Source organism: Grammomys surdaster, unplaced genomic scaffold (genome assembly GCF_004785775.1).
Source record: "Grammomys surdaster isolate TR1022 unplaced genomic scaffold, NIH_TR_1.0 66, whole genome shotgun sequence".
NCBI classification, from domain to species: Eukaryota; Metazoa; Chordata; class Mammalia; order Rodentia; family Muridae; genus Grammomys; species Grammomys surdaster.
Genome location: NW_021604568.1, coordinates 20482556 through 20504388, shown reverse-complemented (window position 1 = coordinate 20504388; position 21833 = coordinate 20482556). Strand labels below are relative to the sequence as shown.

At 40.2% G+C, this 21833-nt stretch overlaps 1 protein-coding gene across 1 annotated transcript in view; it reads right to left on the bottom strand.

The window, feature by feature from the left end:
- Positions 1 to 4845: 4845 nt before the first annotated feature.
- The window catches only part of LOC114626179 (zinc finger protein 120-like), a 32741-nt gene continuing 15753 nt past the window's right edge, over positions 4846 to 21833 (bottom strand). The window contains exons 2-6 of the mRNA XM_028773534.1: positions 13017 to 13205; positions 7441 to 7555; positions 6990 to 7050; positions 5007 to 5608; positions 4846 to 4922 (exon numbers count right to left, since the gene is read on the bottom strand). Of these exons, the coding sequence (XP_028629367.1) occupies positions 4846 to 4922; positions 5007 to 5608; positions 6990 to 7050; positions 7441 to 7555; positions 13017 to 13205 (1044 nt within the window). The remainder of the gene's footprint in view (positions 4923 to 5006; positions 5609 to 6989; positions 7051 to 7440; positions 7556 to 13016; positions 13206 to 21833) is intronic.

Sequence of the window (21833 nt, the reverse complement as noted above, 5' to 3'; positions counted from 1 at the left end):
ACCCTAACCTGAATCACTCTCTTACTCTTCCTTCTTCAAATAAGACATTCTATCTTTCCTAGGAATAGCTAGCTTTTCGTTCCTGGATTCCTTCCTTTTCCGTATTTTCTAGTCCCTTATATGAAGCTGGGTTAGCCCCCATCTTCGAACCTCTTCTCAAACTTGTCACTAAGCCCTTCCAAAGACTCCAACAGGCTCTCCTTAAGGCCCCAGCCCTACATCTCCTGCACCTGACTTGTCCTTTTTCCCTCTACGTAACTGAAAAAGAGGGGTTTGTCCTTGGAGTCTTAGGTCACCAGCTAGGACAATCTTTTGTACATGTAGAATACTTGTCAAAAAGACTAGATCCAACCATCCAGGGATCAGCACTCTGTATTCCTAACTTAGCAGCTGCTGAACTCCTAATTCAAGAATCAAAGAAACTAACCCTGGGATCGCCTATGACTGTCCTCTCTTCTCACAACCTGTCACAGCTCCTACCTTATAAAGGCTTACAGACTTTACCTCCCTGCAGGGTTCTTTATCTTCAGGTAGCTCTAATAGAAGATTCCACTCTCACCTTTCAATAATGCCCACCTTTTAATATTTCCAATCTTCTTCCCCGACCTAACATTGACTACTCTCTATTTCACTCCTGTACTGAAACATTAGAAGAACTATTACCTCATCCTTTACACATATAGGAGGGAACATTGCCTCAAGCCACCTTTACCTGGTATACAGATGGAAGCTCCTCTCTTCATGAAGGGGTCAGGAAAGCTGGCTATGCCATAGTGTCATACACCAAGGTGGTGGAGGCACAGGCCCTTCCTGCTCATACCACCAACCAACAGGCTGAGTTAATAGTCCTTACCCATGCCTTCCAGCCGGCACAGGGACAATCCCTCAGCGCTTACACAGATTCCAAATATGCTTTCCATATCCTCCTGTCCTATGCTGCTATCTGGAAGGAGCGTGGGTTACTTACTGCAAAAGGAGGATCAGTAACTAATGCAAACCAGATTATGGCCATGCTAAAGGCCTCTCATCTCCCCACAGCTATTGAAATTGTCCACTGCAGATCCTATTGTACGGATGACTCTATAGTCTCCAAGGGAAACAACCGAGCGGATGAGGCAGCTAGAGCTGCAGCCCTTAGGGGCCTAGACTCATCTCACCCTCCCAAGGAAATTCTTACACTACAACTCACATCCCCACCTACACCCCCTGACACTCATCAAACTCTGTCCTATCTTCACCAACTCTTTCATCCTAATAGCCAAGCACTGTCTTATTTCGTTAAGACCCACCTACAGCCTCCTCCTGAGGACTTAAGTTTCCTAAAATCTATCACTGCTTCTTGCAATATCTGTCAGATGTCAGATCCCAACTCAAGGTATCGTAGCACCCCTTTACCAACCATCAGGCTAGAGGTTCCCTTCCTGGAACTGACTGGCAACTTGACTTTACCCATATGCCTGCTGTAAAACGTGTCAAGTACCTCCTGGTCTTGGTGGACACCTTCTCAGTCTGGGTAGAGGCTTTTCCCACAACTAACAAAAGGGCTCAGAGAGTCTCTGATCTCCTCCTCAGAGAGATCATCCCCTGTTTTGGTGTCCCCGCCTCCCTACAGTCAGACAATGGGCCTGAATTTACTTCCCAAGTTTCTCAGATTCTATCTAAGGCCCTAGACATCCCCTGGCATTTTCATATCCCCTATCATCCTCAATCTTCAGGTAAGGTAGAGAGAATCAACTGCTCTTTAAAAACCACTCTTGTCAAGCTGTCACAGGAACTTCACCTTAACTGGGTAAAACTCCTACCTCTGGTTCTTTTCAGGCTACGAGCTCTTCCCAAGCGACCTCTCCTCATTTCACCTTTTGAACTCATGTATGGACGTCCAGTCCTAACTCCTGGTCTTTCACCTGAATATTCCCTCTCCCTCTCTGCCCGGGACCTGTAAAGAGAGTGCTAGCGGTGCCTTCCACTACAAAAACAACTAACATGATCATTGCTGTGATATGGGACATGCTTGCTTTTCCTTGCCCACTGCAAATTCTAGCCGCCAGAGACACTGGGCAGCGACTTCAAGAGCTACCAGGAAGTCCTGCCCTCTTGCCGCTGCCGCCCAACCCCCTGCCAGCCATACGATCCAGCTTTCTTATTCTGGTCCTAGCCAAATGTTTCTTTGGTAATACAAAAATGTGCTTTTCTCTACCTACACAACCCACCAAAGTTACTTAAGACAGGATAGGAAAGGCTCTGTCTTGATAGATTTTTACTACTGCTATTATTCTATTCAGTTACAACCAATCCTTATGGCTCTCAATCTTGTCAGAAGTCTGCTGATAGTATTTTTAAGCTTATGGCCGACAGAATTCCCAAAGCCTCTAACAGTTAATCCAAGATGGTTTCAGAAGACTTGGACACCGGACACCTAGAAGATACAGCCTGGATTGTATGTGATGATATAGTCACTAACAAACGCAGTGGGCTAGACTGGATGCTCTGAGTCAAATCACTTAGCTAAGTCAAACCAAAGTAAGTCATTTCTCATGTCACGTGTATCCATTCCACAGAAAAAAAGCCCTGCATCTTCTGCGCTTGGAAGCCAAACTGACTTCACCCAAGAGACTATGGAGACCATGGGAACTGTTGGCTCTGTGGACTCTGTCATTTTTTAAAAAAATAATATATAACTGGTAGATTATTGTTTACTCTTACTCAGACTTCTGACTACATTGACAGCTAAGCTTTCACAGATATTATCTGTTACCTCATTACCTAAACTGAGTTGCCATCAATTAAATGCTTCATATTTTCTCTTCTTGCTATGCCACTGTCCTAATATTATCTGAGTTCCTATAAACTTGCCTAACTAATAAAACATTCCACTATACGATCCAACAAAGGCTCATCTTAAAGACTGCTCGTGTTTTTAACTCATGCTGTTATCTCTTTTGTAAACTTATAAGCTACAGGAAACCCACTCAGATCTACCTCTCGTGGACCATATAGATACCATCCAGATCTTGTCAAGTCCAGGCACATCAAAAAGAGATCCAGAGAAGCAACCTCCAGATGCTCCATCTCCTGTCACGCACACAGCTGCTTCTACTGGACCTGTTCCTTCTGACCTATTCTCAGATGGCTCACTCCATAGACCCTGGACAGCAGGAAACAGCCAAGTCTCCTAAGTCTGGACAAACATCCTCCACACCCATTCTTCTAGGTTCCCCCTAAAGACACGTCGCCCCCAGTGCCAGCAGGAAGCAGCCAGATATCACAATGACCCTATTCCTGCTTCGCTGTCACCTCTTTCTAATTTTTCTCTTTTAATTAAAACAAAATGGGGGAATGTTAGTATCCTGTCTAAACTCCACCTCCACAGTTATCTGGTAACACTCAGGTAGGCGTGCCTACTATAAAAGGGGCTGCTTGCCTCCTCCTCTCTCTCTTACTCTCTTACTCTCTTGCCTCTAGCTTCTCCTCGCCCTTCCTCCCTTCCCTCCCCCCTCTCTCTACATGGTCATGGCCGGCCTCCACTTCTCTCCTCTCTCTCTCCTCTTTCTCCACCATCTTCTCCCATTTCTCTCCCTACCTTTGCCCTCTGCCCTGAATAAACCTCCTCTCCTTTGGAACCATTTGGTCTGGTGTTGTCTGTTCCAAGCTGCGCACCGAAGTCTAACACCAGTTGATCCCTGGCCACAGGCAAAATCATCTGAAAACCATGATGGGTAGACTAACTTTTTTTCTGTAAGGAGTATTAGTTGTCTATATGTAGCTTAACCCAGCAGTATTACCTTGACTGGCTGTTGACAAGGGGGGTTTGTCATAGGATATTTGCTCAAGTTCATTGTGCATATTGTTAGAGGTAACACATAGGAAATGTGGCGATATCTTGTTGTAGCAATTGCCTTAATATATTGTCTGCTGTGCATCATTAAAGAAGTAAATGAATTCCAAAACCTCTGTCTCTGATGTACTCTCTCTTCTCTTTCGAGGAGCTGATGGTCTCACAGTCTAATCCAGTATACGATCCCTGAGTGGAGCAGGACCTGTCACTCCTCTCCCTGAAGGGGATTCTAACCCCTTATAAATAGACTGCTTCTAACAGATAAGAGTCCCTGCTCGAGACACCTGGAAAAAAAGTTCTTTATCCGTACTACATAGCCATAGCAGACATGACTATGTTAGACGGAGACAACAGTCAAAAATATTTTGAAAGCCAGGCAGTGGCGCATGCCTTTAATCCCAGCACTCGGGAGGCAGAGGCAGGCGGATTTATGAGTTCGAGGCCAGCCTGGTGTACAAAGTGAGTTCCAGGACAACCAGGGCTGTACAGAGAACCCTGTCTCAAAAAATCAAAATAAATAAATAAATAAATAAAAATAAAATAAAGATTTTGAAAAAAAAATCCTGATGTCATGCAAAAATATTCTGATGCCGTCGAACAACCCTACCTGAGACATGGAGTTGATCGGCTTACATCAAGTTTTGAAATTTAGAACGCACGACTCGTTTGCGTGGCTGGCTAAAGGACATGCTGTTTAGGGGAAAAAATACACACGTCTGTGTGTTTTCAGAAGAGACAAAGCTATTTCTACCTCCCAGAATGACATGGATCAGACATGACAGAGGCAGGCCACCAGAGACTAGATTCCAGCATTCAAACAAAAAATTATCTCGATGCTAAAACTTGTTTTGAGAACTGTATATTGCAGAATACACAGACTTGGTGTATCTACTCATCAAGTGAGCCAAGCAGACCCACTCGAACCTCTGACGTCCTGGAGTCTCAGCTGGATGCAGTGAAGACACAGACGTCAGATGACATTCACAGGTTTCTTTCCGACATGGGTCCTTTTACGGTTCTGGAGACAAAGACTTTGCAAGAAGGCTTTTACCATATGAATTAGATTCATAAAGTTTCTCTCCTGTATGTGACATTGACGTCTCTGGAGACATCTAATTTTTAAATAGGTTTTTCCACATGGGTGACATAACTAAGGTTTCCTCTCTGATATGGGTTCTTTTATGATGATGAAGATGACCTTGTTGTGTGAAGCATTTACCACATCGATGACATTCATAAGGTCTCTCTCTGGTATGGGTTTTTATATGATCTTGGAGAAGACTGGATCTTGCAAAGGCTTTACCACATTGATTACATTCATAAGGTTTCTCTCCAGTATGTGTTCTCTTATGACATTGGAGACCACTCTGATATGAAAAGGCTTTACCACATTGATTACATTCATAGGGTTTCTCTCCAGTATGTGCTCTCATGTGACATTGGAGATTACAGAGGAACGAAAAGGCTTTACCACATTGATTACATTCATAGGGTTTCTCGCCAGTATGTGTTATTTTATGTCTTTGGAGATGACTGGGTCTTGCAAAGGCTTTACCACATTGATTACATTCATAAGGTTTCTCCCCAGTATGTGTTCTCTTATGATACTGGAGACTACTGTGAAATGAAAAGGCTTTACCACATTGATTACATTCATAGGGTTTCTCTCCAGTATGTGCTCTTTTATGATATTGGAGATGACTGGGTCTTGCAAAGGCTTTACCACATTGATTACATTCATAAGGTTTTCCCCTACTGTGACTTCTTACATGCCTGCAACGATAATTGACACATGTAAAAGCTTAACCATATTCATTATCCTGATCAATCATTTTACCCATATGAATTACTTTTATAGTTTGGTTTAATATTAAAAAAAGAATTAGATTATAAGGTTTTATCACTTCATACATTCATAGTGTTCTTCCCCACTATGGGTTGTTTTCCATCTTTGAAAATTCCTGTGATGGTAAGAGCATTTATTGCATGGATTGTATTTCTAACATCCTATTTCTATATGAGATTTCTTTTTTTTTCTTCTCTTTTTTTGTTTTTTGTTTTTCTTTTGTTTTGTTCTGTTCTGTTTTGTTTTGTTTTTCAAGATAGGGTTTCTCTGTATAGCCCCGGCTGTCCTGGAATTCACTTTGTAGACCAGGCTGGCCATGAACTCAGAAATCCGCCTGCCTCTGCCTCCCAAGTGCTGGGATTAAAGGCGTGCGCCACCACTTCCCGGCCTATATGAGATTTCTATATGATGGATTTCACATATCTGAAGTAAAATGGAATGAGGCAGAGCTGTATAACACTGGTTGCATTCATAATTTTTCTGTAGTGTGAATCACAATACAGTTGCACTGGGACCCAGGAAAAACTGAAGAACTTCAATATTTCTAGTACCCATAGGGATTTTCTGCTGTGCAACTTTTGGGTTGTTTCCAGTAAAGTCAGAAAACCAATTAATTGCAAACATCTATCATATTCAGAGAGCCTCCCAAAGGCAGAATACTACATTTCTTCTCATTGTCCTAGAATAGTAAAAGGTATGTGGCTCCTTTAAATATCCATATGCTCACATCATTTCATTCATTCTGACACTTGATATACCAATGAGAAGAAGAAGAAAAAGACAAAATGAAATGTTTGCACATTGAATTCACAACATTTGACCTTCGGTTCATTGTACACCTGCTGTATATGGATTAAGGTTTCTAAATGACAACATTCTTGAATCTCATAAACTGACTGCTCCATAAACTTAGCAATGTCACTCAAAGAATATGAATACTACCAATTTTGCTATGGGCTATTTGCTTATTAGAAGGTTTTGGATACATATTTATCACTATTTAATGTGCAACATCTAAATATTATGAGACTATACAGAGAGGTAGTCCCACAGTATAGCTCTAATGGAACTACCAATCAAATAAAGCTATCTCTTAAGGCCCTGTTTCCTTGTCAGCTTTCTTAGAGGAATGCCTTGCAAACACAAATCAGAAAATTGATAGTGAGGTACATGGTCTTGTGAGAATATTATCATCATAGCTACAATAAAAGGACTGATATTTTACACACTTGCTTTGCTTTAGAGCTTCCAGATCATAGTAAAATTTCCTCACAGGCATATTTGTATCAGATTAAACATTAAAATTACCTTTCATGACTTCTAGAAGTTTGATGCTGTTCTTCAATATGATGGTCTTCCAAATTATAGTCTAAAACACAGTACCAGAAAATGAATGATATAGTATTGGAATTAGGCAAAATTCAAGTTACTCTGAATTTTTGCAGCAATGAACCTGATTTATTCGACTCAATATTACTTGTTCTCTATTGAAATAAGAGGTGATCATCAGTAACCAGGAAACATTTTTACCTTATTTTGAAAAGCAAAAGAAAATTCACAGTCAGCTGGGCAGTGGTGGCGCACGCCTTTAATCCCAGCACTTGGGAGGCAGAGGCAGGCGGATCTCTGAGTTCCAGAGTTCAAGGCTAGCTTGGTCTACAGAGTGAGTTCCAGGACAGCCAGGGCTACACAGAGAAACCATGTCTCGAAAAAAACAAAATAAATAAATAAATAAATAAATAAAAATTCACAGTCTTACCTATAGCAGTGAGGTTCCAGTAGGTCTCCAGCATCACATCTTTGTAGAGATTCTTCTGGGAAGGATCCAGCAAATTCCACTCTTCCACAGTGAAGTTCACATGCACATCATCATAAGTCACTGCATCCTAAAATATCCCATACATGTGTACAACACAAAGCCTGATACTGACATCACTACAAAGTAAATGTATGCTTCCATAGACAATATAATCATATAATTCAGGTGATCCCTCCACAAACAGAAGATATAGGAGGGACTCTGTGAAGGCAGGTGACCTAGAGTAGGGACTCCATTAAGTTCATAGCCATCTTATTTATAACAGCTTGAAACTGGAAGAATCCAGATGCACCTCAACCAAAATATGGATATAGAAAATGTAGTTCATTTACAAAAGGAAAAACTATTCAGCTATTAAATACAAGGACATCACGAATTGTTGCGCCTGCCTCGCCAGCAAGGATGATGCAACAACAGGATCCTTCCTCACGCACTTCATTGGGGAACACACTATTGATTGTAAAGCGAAAGACCCCCAGCCCAAAATGGGTGCTGCTTAAATAGTTATCACAACTGTGTATAAGTGTCTAATTGGTGCTTCTTGCAGAACTTCATTTACATACTGCTCAGGAGGGTGAGGAGCTGTGTCTGAAAGATACGCAGGCTCACAGCAGGTGCTTTCGACCCTGAATGCAGTTGTTTTCCACCTCAAACAGAGGGAACAAACGCCATCTTCTAATGGCGGCTCCTAACAATGAATTTGCAGCCAAATGGATACAGCTAGAAACTATTATCCTGAGTGAGATAACCCAGACCTAAAAGCACACGCATGTACGTACTCACTTGCACATGAATAATAACCACAAAGTACAGGAAACCCACACTACACTTCATAGACCCGAAGAAGCTATACCAGACACTTACTCTCCAGTAAGAGCAGAGACTACGCCATGTAAGTGTCTCTTGTCAATACTTAAAGCCACCCATGTTGGGCAGTGGTGGTGCATAACTTTAATCCCAGCACTTGGGAGAAAAAGGCAGGTGGATTTCTGAGTTCGAGGCCAACCTGGTCTACAGAGTGAGTTCCAAGACAACCAGAGCTACACTGAGAAACCCAGTCTCAAAAACCGGAAAAAAAAAAAAAACACTTTTGTTTTATCTTAATTTCCACTAGTTTCTTCAACAATGACTTCAATTTTATCAAACATTTCTCCATGCAGATATTCAATTTTTTCAGAAATTTTCCTTAAATCACATGAATTTTACATCAAATTTTTTTCTTCTCAAACTTGTATTATTTTAGGAATTTTTAAAAAATGATTCAAAATTTTTCATACCTTTTTTGTATTTGTCATCATTTTAATTAGTTTTTTCTATATGTTTTGTATTTCTTAATCAGTTTTCTCTATCTTAATTTTTAACACTCGATTTTTCAACAATGTCTTCAATTTTATGAAATGTTTCTCCATGCAAATATTCAATTTTATCAGAAATTTTCCTTAAGTCACATTCGACTTCAAGTCAAAGTTTTCCCTTACGGATCCTCTAGTTTTGTAAGAACTTTGGTAGCTGGGCAGTGGTGGCACACGCCAATAATCGCAGCTCTTGGGTGACAGAGGTAGGCGGATTTCTGAGTTCGAGGCCAGCCTGATCTACATAGTGAGTTCCAGGACAGCCAGGACTACACAGAGAAATCCTGTCTCAAACAAAACAAAACAAAACAAAACAAAACAAAACAAAAAAACTAGTTAACATTAATATGAGAAATTTCTATATAGGACTAAGTTAATATTAACTTTCAAATTTATTAATTTTCAAATTTCAGTATAGAAATAGTTAATATTACATTGGAATCCTCAATTTAGGACTAGTCAACATTTAATTGGAATCTTCAATATAGGACTAATTAATACTAAATTGGAAATTTCAATATAGTACTAATTAATGTAAAATTGGAAATTTCACCCTAGGACTCGTCAACATTAAATTGGAAATTTCAGTATAGGACTAGTTAATATTAAATTGGAATCTTCAATATAGGACTAGTTATAATTAAATGTAGCTTTGGTCTGTACAGGAAAGAGTGCGCCAATGATGGCCGGTTAGTCAAAGACAGGTAAGAGTGTTCTTGCGCTCCTATAGACCTAAGGCAGAGGCGTAAATCAATATGGTATGTATGTTTTCCTCAAGGATGGGTAATAAAGAGCAATATACACACCAACCTAAGCCAGCCAGGCACGGTCGCCCGGCCATTCTTTACATGATCAATCAATCAATCAAAAAATCAATCATCCTCACACTCAGCCTTTCAACTGTCTATGTCTCCATCATCACTGTCCCTATTCATCCCGATCGATCAATCAATCAATCATCCTCACACTCAGCCTTCCTAATCGTCTCCTTCTCCATTGTCACCATCTCTATACATCACTATTAATTAATCCATCCATCAATCAATCATCCTCATCTCTCTGTCCCCATCAATCAATCAATCATCCCTACACTCAGCCTTCTCAATCATCTCCATCTCCACCATCACCATCTCTATCCATCCTGAACAATGTCAACCAATCAATCAATCATCCTCACACTCAGCCTTAACAATCGTCTCCATCACCACCATCACCGTCTCTATCTGTCCCGATCGATCAATCAGTCAATCAATCATCCTCACACTCAGCCCTACCAATGGTCACCGACTATCTGTCTCAATCAATCGATCAATCAATCAATCAATCATCCTCACACTCAGCCTTTCAACTGTCTATGTCTCCACCATCACCGTCTCTATCCATCCCGATCAATCAATCAATCAATCAATCAATCATCCTCACACTCAGCCTTCCCAATCGTCTCTGTCTCCATCATCACTGAGAGTAAACGATAAATTGCTATATAGGACTAGTTAACATTAAACTGTAAATTGGGATGTAGGATCAGTTCACCGTAAATTGTAAATTGAGATTCAGGATCAGTACACAGTGAACTGTAAATAACAATATAGGACCACTTTACCCTAAATTGTAAATTGTGATAAAGGACAAGTTAACTATGTAACGTCAATTGGGATGTAGGATGAGTTCACCATTAACTGTAAATTGCGATAAAGGACAAGTTAAGTATATAATGTAAATTGGGAAGTAGGATCAGTTCACCGTAAATTGTAAATTGTAAATTGCAATATAGGATCAGTTCACAGTAAATTTCAAATTGAGATACAGGATGAGTTAATGGAAAATTGTAAATGGTGATAAAGTACAAGTTAACTATGTGATGTAAATGGGGAAGTAGGATCAGTTCACTGTAAATTGTAAATTGCGATATAGGACTAGTTAATCAAAAATTATAAATTGCGATAATGGACAAATTCACAATAAATTTCAAATTGAGATATAGGACCAGTTTACCATATAATGTAAATTGGGATGTAGGATCAGTTAACCGAAAATTGTAAATTAGGATTATGGACACAGTCAGGCAGTGGTGGCGCACGCCTTTAATCTCAGCACTTGGGAGGCAGAGGCAGGCAGATTTCGGAGTTCAAGGCCAGCCTGGTCTACAGAGTGAGTTCCAGGACAGCCAGGGCTACACAGAGAAACCTCTGTCTCGAAAAACCAAAAAAAAAAAAAAATGATTATGGACACGTTAAGTATATAATGTAAATTCAGATGTAGGATTAGTTCACCATAAATTACAAATTGCAATAAAGGACAAGTTAATATTAAATTGGAATTCAATATTAAGACTAGTTAATATTAAATATAGGACTAGTTAATATTAAATTAGAATATTCAATATAGGGCTAGTTAATATTAAATTGGAAATTTCAATATAGGACTAGTTAATACTAAATTGGAAATTTCAATATGGGACTAGTTAATAGTAAATTGGAATAGTCAATATAGGACTTCTAAACATTAAATTGGAAATTTCAAAAGAGGACTAGTTAATATTCAATTGGAAATATCAGTATAACACTTGTTAATATTACATTGGAATCTTCAATTTAGGAATAGTCAAAATTAAATTGGAATATTCAATACAGGAGTAGTCAAACTTAGATTGGAAAATTTCAATATAGGACTAGTCAGTATTAAATTCAATTATTCAAAATAGGACTAGTCAACAATAAATTGGAATATTCAATGTAGGATTAGTTAATACTAAACTGGAAATTTCAATATAGGACTAGTTAATATTTAATTGGAGTATTAAAAATAGGACTAGTTAATATTAAATTGGAAATTTCAATATAGGACTCGTCAATATTAAAATGAAATTTTCAGTATAGGACTAGTTAGTATTAAATTGGAACATTGAATATAGGACTCATCAAGATTAAATTGGAATATTCAATACATGACTAGTTGATATTAAATTGGAGTATTCAATATAAGACTAGTTAATATTAAATTGGAGTAGTCAATATAGGACTAGTTAATATTAAATTGGAAATTTCAATATAACTCTAGTTAATATTATATTGAAAAATTCAATATAGGACTTGTCAACATTAAATTGGAATATTCAATATAGGACTAGTTAATATTAAATTGGAGTATTCCAGCACTTGGGAGGCAGAGGCAGGCGGATTTCAGAGTTCGAGGCCAGCCTGGTCTACAGAGTGAGTTCCAGGACAGCCAGGGCTATACAGAGAAATCCTGTCTCGAAAAACCAAAAAAATAAAAAATAAATAAAATAAATAAATTATAGTATTCAATATAGGAATAGTTAATATTAAATTGGAAATTTCAATATAGGACTAGTTAATATTAAATTAGAATCTTCAATGAAGGACTAGTCAACATTAAATTGCAATATTCAACGTAGGACTAGTTAATACTAAATTGGAATTTTCAATAAAGAACTAGTTAATAATAAATTGGAATATTCAATTTAGTACTAGTTAATATTAAATTGGAGTATTGAATATAGGAGTAGTTAATATTAAATTGGAATATTCAATATAGGACTAGTTAATATTAAATTGGAGTATTCAATATAGAACTAGTTAATATTAAAAGTTAATATTAAATTGTAATATTTTATATAGGGCTAGTAATTATTAAATTGGAAATATCAAAATAGGACTAGTTAATAATAAATTGGTATATTCAATATAGGACTAGATAATGTTAAATTGGAAATATCAATATAGGACTAGTCAACATTAAATTGGAAATTTCACTAGATAATATTAAATTGGAATATTCAATTTAGTAATAGTTAATATTAAATTGGAGTATTGAATATAGGAGTAGTTAATATTAAATTGGAATATTCAATGTAGGACTAGTTAATACTAAATTGGACAACAGGAAGTGACAGACACCCAGACAGGAAGTCCACCACGCTGCATCCTGGGAAATGTAGTCTCCCAGTCCCCGCCATCTTGGCCGTGCCGGCACTGGAGGGGCGGGGCGTGAGGGGGGGGGGAGAGAGAGAGAGAGAGAAAGAGAGAGAGAGAGAGAGAGTCACCAGCTGCCTGACTCGAGGCCATGCCCCAGCCTCAGATGCCCCAGGGCCCGCCTCAGCCAACTACCAGTCAGTCCCCTCCCGGCCACCCACCAGCCCACAGTCATTCCCCTGCCTCCGCCACCACGGTGCAGCCTCGACCGGGGTGGGAGATCACAGCGGCACTGTGCGCTGCGGGTCTCTGTGCGAAGCGTCACGGGAATCGTGGTTTCACTTCCCAGATCATAAATCTCCGGGCCCGCGCGATGGTTACCCGCCGTGATGAATGGCTGGGCTTGCTGAGAGTGATCCTGTGTGTCAGTGAAAGATATAAAAATTCATAAAAGATATAGAGAGTTTTAAGATCCCTGAACCCGAGCCGAGAATGTAGACAAGCCGGTTCGCAGGCTCCGCGCTCCAGGAACTGTGAAGCGGAACTAAAAATACAGGTCGGCTGGGTTGTTCCAGGAACTGGCTGACCACAAGATAAATGATGAGGTTAAATTCTTTTTTTGTTGGTTTTGTTTTGTTTTGTTTTGCTTTGCTTTGCTTTGCTTTGCTTTGTTTTGTTTTTCGAGACAGGGTTTCTCCGTGTAGCCCTGGATGTCCTGGAACTCACTCTGTAGACCAGGCTGGCCTCGAACTCAGAAATCCACCTGCCTCTGCCTCCCAAGGGCTGGGATTAAAGGCTTGTGCCACCACTGCCCCGCACAAGCCTAAATTCTTGAGAAAAAATATGTACAGGATGTTTCTCACACCCTGGTTTATGACCGACTAATGGGTCGGGACTTTCCACTATTTTTATGGTGTAGGCTGGGACGTTCCACTGTTTTTATGATAATTCTTCCTTAGTTTCTCCCTCGGATCCCCCCCATTTGTGGTAAGTGTGTAAATACAGTAAATACAGTAAACATTTTTCCCATGGGCTGTATGCAAACTTACAGGAAATACAAAAGCGTGCATAGAGGAAAACTGTAGCAACTTGTTTTATGGATAACAATTGTCAAATTTGCCTAAAAAGTTTGCCATGTAATAGGCCAAATATCATCATTCTCCAATAACCAATTTAATTTCTATTTGGAATAAGGAATAAACATTTCATCCAAAATACTTTCAGGATTCTATGTTACAATTCTGTATTAACACAATAACAATTTCATAATAGGATGTTCAAACTTTACTTGCAGATGAAGATGAATCCATATTAACAGTTTCTTTTGTCAAAGGGCTGCTGTGAGCACATAAGTAGGAATAGCACAACAGCCAACAATTGATCATAGTCTATATAATGTATCTGTTGATAACTAACAGTTTACTTTCTGCAAAGCTGTTCCTCCATCAGTTAATTGTCGAGGGGAATTAGGACTTGCATCCCCCTTGAGAATATCAAACAGAGGTTAAAGTTCTCTTACGGTAAGCTTAAGATGAGATTTTAGCTAATTAATATCTCCTAACAACTTTTGAAAATCACTAAAAGTAAACCTTTTTTTTTTTTTCATGTATGCTTGCAAGTCAGAAGACGGCACTAGATCGCATTACAGATGGTTGTGAGCCACCATGTGGTTGCTGGGAATTGAACTCTAATATTTTTGGTTATGAGTCTAGCCTTTAATGGCTGAGCCATCTCTCCAGCCCCAACTATCTATTCTTATTGGAATTTTCTGTGCCACACTGAGGTCCCACATATTGAAAAGATATTGCCTTTGAATCTTTTCTGGAGCAACAAGCACTACCCAAAATTTTAAAACTTATTATATGAGAGCAAAGGCTTGCAGAAAAACTCCTTCAGAAAGATCAGGCAATAAAATATACAATGAATAATATACACTGAGAGATTCAAATGCTTTAACTTTTTGTATTAAAGCAACAACAATTTTATATATATATATAATGTAAGGATATTATTGACCATTCCTTGAGGCAACCTTTCTAATGATATTGCTTCATGGGTTCTCAAAAATTAAAAATTCAGCCGGGCAGTGGTGGCACACGCCTTTAATCCCAGCACTTGGGAGGCAGAGGCAGGTGGATTTCTGAGTTCGAGGCCAGCCTGATCTACAGAGTGAGTTCCAGGACAGCCAGGGCTACACAGAGAAACCTTGTCTCAAAAAAAAAAAAATTTTACAAATTCACTTAGTATAAACCTCTCACCTTTACCAGGATGTAAAGGAATGGTATAAAACAATCTTCTAAATCTATAATAATTTTATATGCATTTACTGGAATGGCAGCCGGAGTAGGCAAGTCAGGCTATGATGCCTTATCAGTTTCATAAATCTTAAGTTTGAACTTTGTTTTGGATTAATTGAATAACCAATTCCTTCTAGCTGAGTGAGAGTATCAGATAAAGGCCAAGTTGAAGGCCAAATCTTGTCCTCTTTTACTCTTAGAGCAATTCTTTTGTTAACAGACACAACTATAATGCCATGGAGGGAAGCAGGCACAATTTTAATTCCTCCAGCATAACCATTATCTATAACTCCTGGCCCATAAGCTGTTGTGAATGAATGTCTTTGGGTCTGAGGCTGATGCCTCCCCCTAAAGGAACAAGTAAGGCAATAAACAAATTGCAAAAACCACCCTTCTAGGGGCTGGTCATGATGACCAAGACAAAAGGACCGTCTGCCACACAAGCTTCTGCTGCTCCCACTCTGTGCATAGTCTTACTTCAAAGGTGAATGTTCTTAATCTCAGCCTGTATCCTGAGGACTGGCCCAAAGATTATCCTTCCTGCACCAAGGACAAATTTCTGGCAAGAGACCTTGGTGACCTGACTGTTGCTCGTGCCTTTGTTCCTGGAACAGTCATTTTAAAAATGACCTAATTCTCCACATTTAAAACATCTTTTATCAGCCGGGTGGTAGTGGTGCATGCCTTTAGTCCCAGCACTTGGGAGGCAGAGGCAGGCGGATTTCTGAGTTCGAGGCCAGCCTGGTATACAGAGTGAGTTCCAGGATAGCCAGGGCTGTACAGAGAAAACTTGTCTCGAAAAACCAAAAAATAAAATAAAATAAAACATCTTTTGTGGGGAAAATTTAAAAAGGCCGCCACAGCGGCACAAGCCCCGGAGGGGCTTCTGCTGCCGCCGTGGCGGGTCCCACATCAGGGAGGAAGATCCTATGGTTCCAGCAGCCTGAGGGCCTTGGCGGCGGCAGGCCCCAATAACACGAGGAAGTCCTTGGTTCCAAAAAGGTTTATTGTCATGGCGGATAATAGATAGATCTAGGCGTACCCCCCCAAAACTCAGGGCAGTCCCGAGTTATATAGGGAGGGAGAAAGGGGGAGGATTAGGGGAGGATCTGGGGGAGGAATGTTTAATTTGCTCTGCCCTCTGGCCTTCATTAGTATGTAAATCTCTAGGGCCTGAGGCCTATAGCCTGGCCTATGTGACTCTATGGAAATGTGACTGTTTTTCAGGATCCTAGGTGATGGGAGGGACCGAACTCCTGCCGGTTCTCACGCAGAATTCCACGGAGAATCTCGGGGTTCTAAGTACCTGCTCAACCATGACCCAGGATACCCTTATGCAGTCCCACAATCTTTTATCGTCACAGTTCTGTGCAAGCACTGCTTGTACAGTGGTCCCTTGTAAGGCAGCAGCTATGGCCAGACCCTGATTGTATGAGGGCCCAATTTCACCACAAAGATGAATGTATCCATGTAAGTCTGTCATTGCTTTGTATGGACTGATAGCTGTGCAGGCAGTTCAACCTGATTAGCACTACCTTCACATTGACCTTCTCCTAGAAGCATGGTAAGATCCCAATCTACATTGCCTGCCTGAGCATTCATCACGGTGGTTCTCTTGCTAGTATCACGCCATTCTGAGCTCCAAAGCAAGTAATCTCCTACTGACAAAATAGTCTTACTATTCAACTCTACATGCTCTATCGTCTTCTCAACCATAAACATGGGTGAGTCAAAAAATTCTAAACTCACGATTGAACTGCCAACTGCAGCCTATGGAAAAGTGGCAGTTTAACTATATTTTCAAGTTTCTTAAGCAAAACCAATTTTTAACAATGTAAACAATCCATTTTCTCTAAAATAAATCTTTTATACATCTGGTTTCTGAATGACTCCAACCCTGAGTTACCAGTTTTAAGTCAACTTTCTATCATCAAGTGTTAGGAGCCGACTCTGAGTAGAAAGCAGCTATCATCTTTGTAGCCATCTCAAGCCATATACCCTGATAAGAGACTTGTTTTTAACAGCCTACAAGAGCTGAGCATACTCTGATAATTATCTTGCTTTTCTTACATATCTTGTTTTGTTGTTTACCCATGATTTCCTTTCAATAAAGGCGAGACTTGAGGCGAGACTTAAGGAGAGACTTAAGGAGAGAATTGAGAGGAGAATAGACCAGACTCTGTCTCGTCTCCATTCTTTGCGTCCCCGTCCCCACTCTCTCTCTTGCTAGGCCCTGTCCCTCGGACCAGAGCAGCAGAATGGGCCATTACAAAGTGGCGCCCAAAATGCGGCAGCAAGAATGAGAGACCCAGTGAGGGACGTTACCAGAAGAAGGGTCGACTGAAAATTCAGAAGTGAAACAGAGGTGATTGCCGTGGGAACCTGCTGTGTGGAGACCAGTAGGTCATAGTAATGATAATGGGGCAAGAAATAAGTCAGCCTGAATTCAACTCTATGTTTTTGTTTTGTTGTTTGCTGCTTATGTGTGTTAATTGTTTGCTTCTGTTTTGCTGTTTTCATATTCAAAAGAAAAAGAAAAGCATAGAATCCAAAATACGACCAAATGTTGAAGTAATTGATTTGTCAGAGCTAGATTGTGCTGACCTAGAGGAAGAGGCAGCCAAAAATTACGACCCTGAATGGCCCTCTTCCCGAAGGCCCCCTCCCTATGCTCCTCCACCTCCAGATGCTCCTGCTATGGAGATGGTGGTTGAAGATCACAGAAAGGAGTTGCAGGACAAAATTTCTTTTCTTAAACAACAAATTTCTCTTCTTAAACAACAAATAGAATTAGAGGAAGAGTATCAGGACTTAATTAATCAGCTACGAAAATTAAAGATAGGGAAGAGGTCTCAAGAGGGCAAGGAAAATTCCTCAGATCCTCGAGTTCCTCAACCCAGAGTCCAAAGACAGCCCCTGTCTTCTGGTTTTAGTACAGATCAGCTAGAGGAGGGAGAGGCTGAGATTTTCCCTGTATCAGAGACTAGAGATGCTCAAGGGGTTGTGTGGAGACATCAAACAGGGTTTAATTTTCAAATTATTAAAGAATTAAAAAATTTGGTGGAACAATACAGTGCCACTGCTCCCTTTACTCTTACAATCTTAGAATCTGTTGCAGAGGAGTGGCTGACTCCTGGTGATTGGAATACTCTAGTGAGAGCAGTTCTTAGCAGTGGTGACTATCTTATTTGGAAATCAGAGTATCATGAGAATTGTAAAGAGACAGCTAGGAGAAATATTCAGGCAGATAATGGTTGGTCCTTTGATGCCTTAGTAGGAGAAGGGCAATTTGCTTCTAGTGATAACCAGATGCAATATGACCCAGGCTTATTCGCTCAAATTCAAAATGCAGCCATGAAGGCTTGGCGAAAACTCCCGGTAAAGGGAGACCCTGGTGCATCTTTGACCTCAGTTAGACAAGGGCCTGACGAAAGATTTTCTGATTTTGTTCATCGATTAATGACAACAGCAGGAAGGATTTTTGGTAATGCAGAGGCAGGTGTAGATTATGTGAAACAACTTGCATATGAAAATGTCAATCCTGCCTGCCAAGCGGCCATTAGACCCTATAGGAAAGAGGCAGAGCTTACTGGATATATCAGACTCTGTTCTGACATAGGGCCCTCCTACAAACAAGGCTTAGCTATGGCAGCCACCATGCAAGGACAATCGGTAAGAGATTTTCTGGCCAGTAGAGACAAAAGGGCCTGTTTTGAGTGTGGCAAGCCTGGACACTTGGCAAAATATTGCAAAGCAGAAAATGAGTTAACCCAGAGACAGCCTAGAAAACAGCCTGGCCTATGCCCATGTTGCTAACATGGAAGGCATTGGGCTAATGAATGTAGGTCCAGGACAGGTGCACAAGGAAACACCTTTTCACATAATCAGGGAAACGGGAACAGGGGCCAACCCCAGGCCCCGAGCCAACACAAGCCAAAACAGGCTTATGGGGCAGTCAGTATCATACCAGCAAACAACAACCCCTTTCAGAACTTAGTCGAGCAAGCCCAGGAAGCGCAGGACTAGACCTCAGTTCTGTCATCCACACAGTATTAACCCCAGAAATAGGACCTCAGGCCTTACCCACTGGAGTGTTTGGACCACTCTATCCAAGTGTGTTTGGCCTGATAGTGGGAAGAAGTAGTGCTACTATGCAGGGACTACAAATTTTTTCTGGAGTTATAGACAATGATTATCAAGGTGAGATTAAGGTAATGGCCAAGGTAATACAGAATATAGTCACTATTCCTACAGGAAGGATAGCTCAACTATTTTTACTTCCATTGATTCCTACTAATCACAAATATAAAAGTACTAAGAGAGGGGATCAAGGCTTTGGTTCCTCTGATGCATACTGGGTACAGCCTATAGTTAAACAAAAACCTATGATGACAATATTGCTCGATGGGAAGGCATTCCAAGGTTTGGTTGATACAGGAGCTGATGTGACGATTATCAAACAAAGTGATTGGCCTGCCACCTGGCCTCTGACCCCAACTTTAACTAATTTAAGGGGTATTGGCCAAAGTAAAAATCCACAGCAAAGCTCTAAGGTGCTGACATGGAAAGATAAAGAAGGGAATACAGGGAATATACAACCCCATGTCATCCCAGGCCTTCCCATTAATCTCTGGGGCAGAAATCTATTATCCCAGTTGGGATTGATTATGTACAGCTCTAGTGAAGTAATCACGGCTCAAATGATAAACTCTGGATTTTCTCTAGGGAAAGGATTAGGAAAAAGTGAAAATGGGATTACTCATCCTATTGAGGTCCATGGTAACTCTGGAAGAAGAGGCTTGGGGTATTTTTGATGGGGGCTATTGATTCAGCTGCACCCCTAGGGCGTTGTGCCGATCCCATCACCTGGAAGGAGGACTCACCCATCTGGGTGGATCAGTGGTCCCCAACCACCGAAAAATTACAAGCTGCTCAATTGCTAGTGCAGGAGCAATTACAGGCAGTACATTTAGAAAAGAGTAACTCTCCCTGGACTATCCCAATATTTGTCATTAGGAAAAAGTCAGGAAAGTGGAGATTGTTGCAAGACTTGAGGGCTGTTAACGCAACCATGATTCTGACGGGAGCCTTACAACCTGGGCTGCCCACACCAGTGGCCATACCTTTAGGCTATTATAAAATAGTTATAGATTTAAAAGATAGTTTCTTTACTATCCCTTTGCATCCTAACGATAGAAAACGCTTTGCTTTTAGTGTTCCCGCTATAAACTTTAGAGAACCTATGAAAAGATCTCAATGGAAGGTCTTGCCTCAGGGTATGGCTAACAGTTCTACCTTGTGCCAAAAGTTTGTGGCTTCTGCCATAGAGGGTGTTAGAATCATATGAAAGCAAATCTACATGATTCATTTCATGGATGATATTTTAATAGTGGGAAAAGATGGAAAACAGGTACCCCAGTGCTTTGATGATCTTAAAACAGTTTTTCAGACTGCAGGGTTACAAATAGCAACAGAAACGGTACAATTACAAGATCCATATACTTATTTAGGATTTCAGATTAATGGTCCACGTATTATTAACAATAAGTCCACCTTGAGGACTGATTCCCTTAAGACACTTAATGATTTTCAAAAACTGTTGGGAGACATTAATTGGCTACGACCATATTTGAAACTTATGACAGGAGAGTTGAAACCTTTGTTTGACATTCTCAAAGGAGATCCTGACCCTAAGTCTGGCAGGGCTCTAACAGAGTAGGGTAGAAAAGCCTTACGGAAGGTTGAGAATGCTATTTCATCCCAATTTGTAACTCATATTAATTATTCTAAGCTTTTATATTTTCTTATTTTTAACACTAAACTAACTCCTACTGCAGTTTTTTTGGTAAACTGCACCCATATTATGGGTTCATCTTACCTCATCCCCTAAAAAGATCCTTTATTCATACTATGCAGCTGTAGTAGATATGATTATGTTAGGCAGAGATAACAGTCGAAAATATTTTGGAAAAGATCCTGATGTCATAGTACAACCATATACAAGACATCAGGTTAATTGGCTTATGTAGAGTTCTGAAGTTTGGCCTATAGCATGTGCTTCATTTGGTGGTCAACTAGATAACCATTATCTGCCAGACAAATTAGTTCAATTTTGTAATCGCCATGCATTTGTTTTTCTATCTCATACTGCGCATGTACCTATAAAGGAAGCACTGCTAATTTTCACTGATGGGTCCTCATCAGGAACGGCTGCTTATGCCTTTAAGGATCAAGTAATTTCCTTTGCTACATCAGCTGTGTCAGCTCAGTTGGTTGAATTACATGCTGTTATTGCTGTGTTTCAAGCATTTCCAAATCAAACCATTAATATTTACACAGATAGTTCATATATAGCTCAATCTATAACTCTGCTAGAAACTGCTGCGCAAATAAAGCACTCCTCAGAAGCAGCCAATTTGTTTTTACAGTGCCAACAATTAATTTTGAGGAGAAAGTGTAAATTCTTTGTAGGACACCTGAGAGCCCACACTGGGCTACCAGGTCCTCTCACTGAAGGAAACATCAAGGCAGATCTAGCCACTCGTATAGCCACAGTGACTTTATCAGATCTGCCATCTAACTTAGAACAGGCCATAAAGGCTCAGGAGTTACATCACCTTAATTCTAAAACTTTAAAGGTCATGTTTAAAATTACCAGAGAACAAGCTAGACAAATTGTCAATGTCAATCATGTGTTAAACTTTTACCATTTAGGTGTGAATCCAAAGGGACTGATACCAAACAGTCTC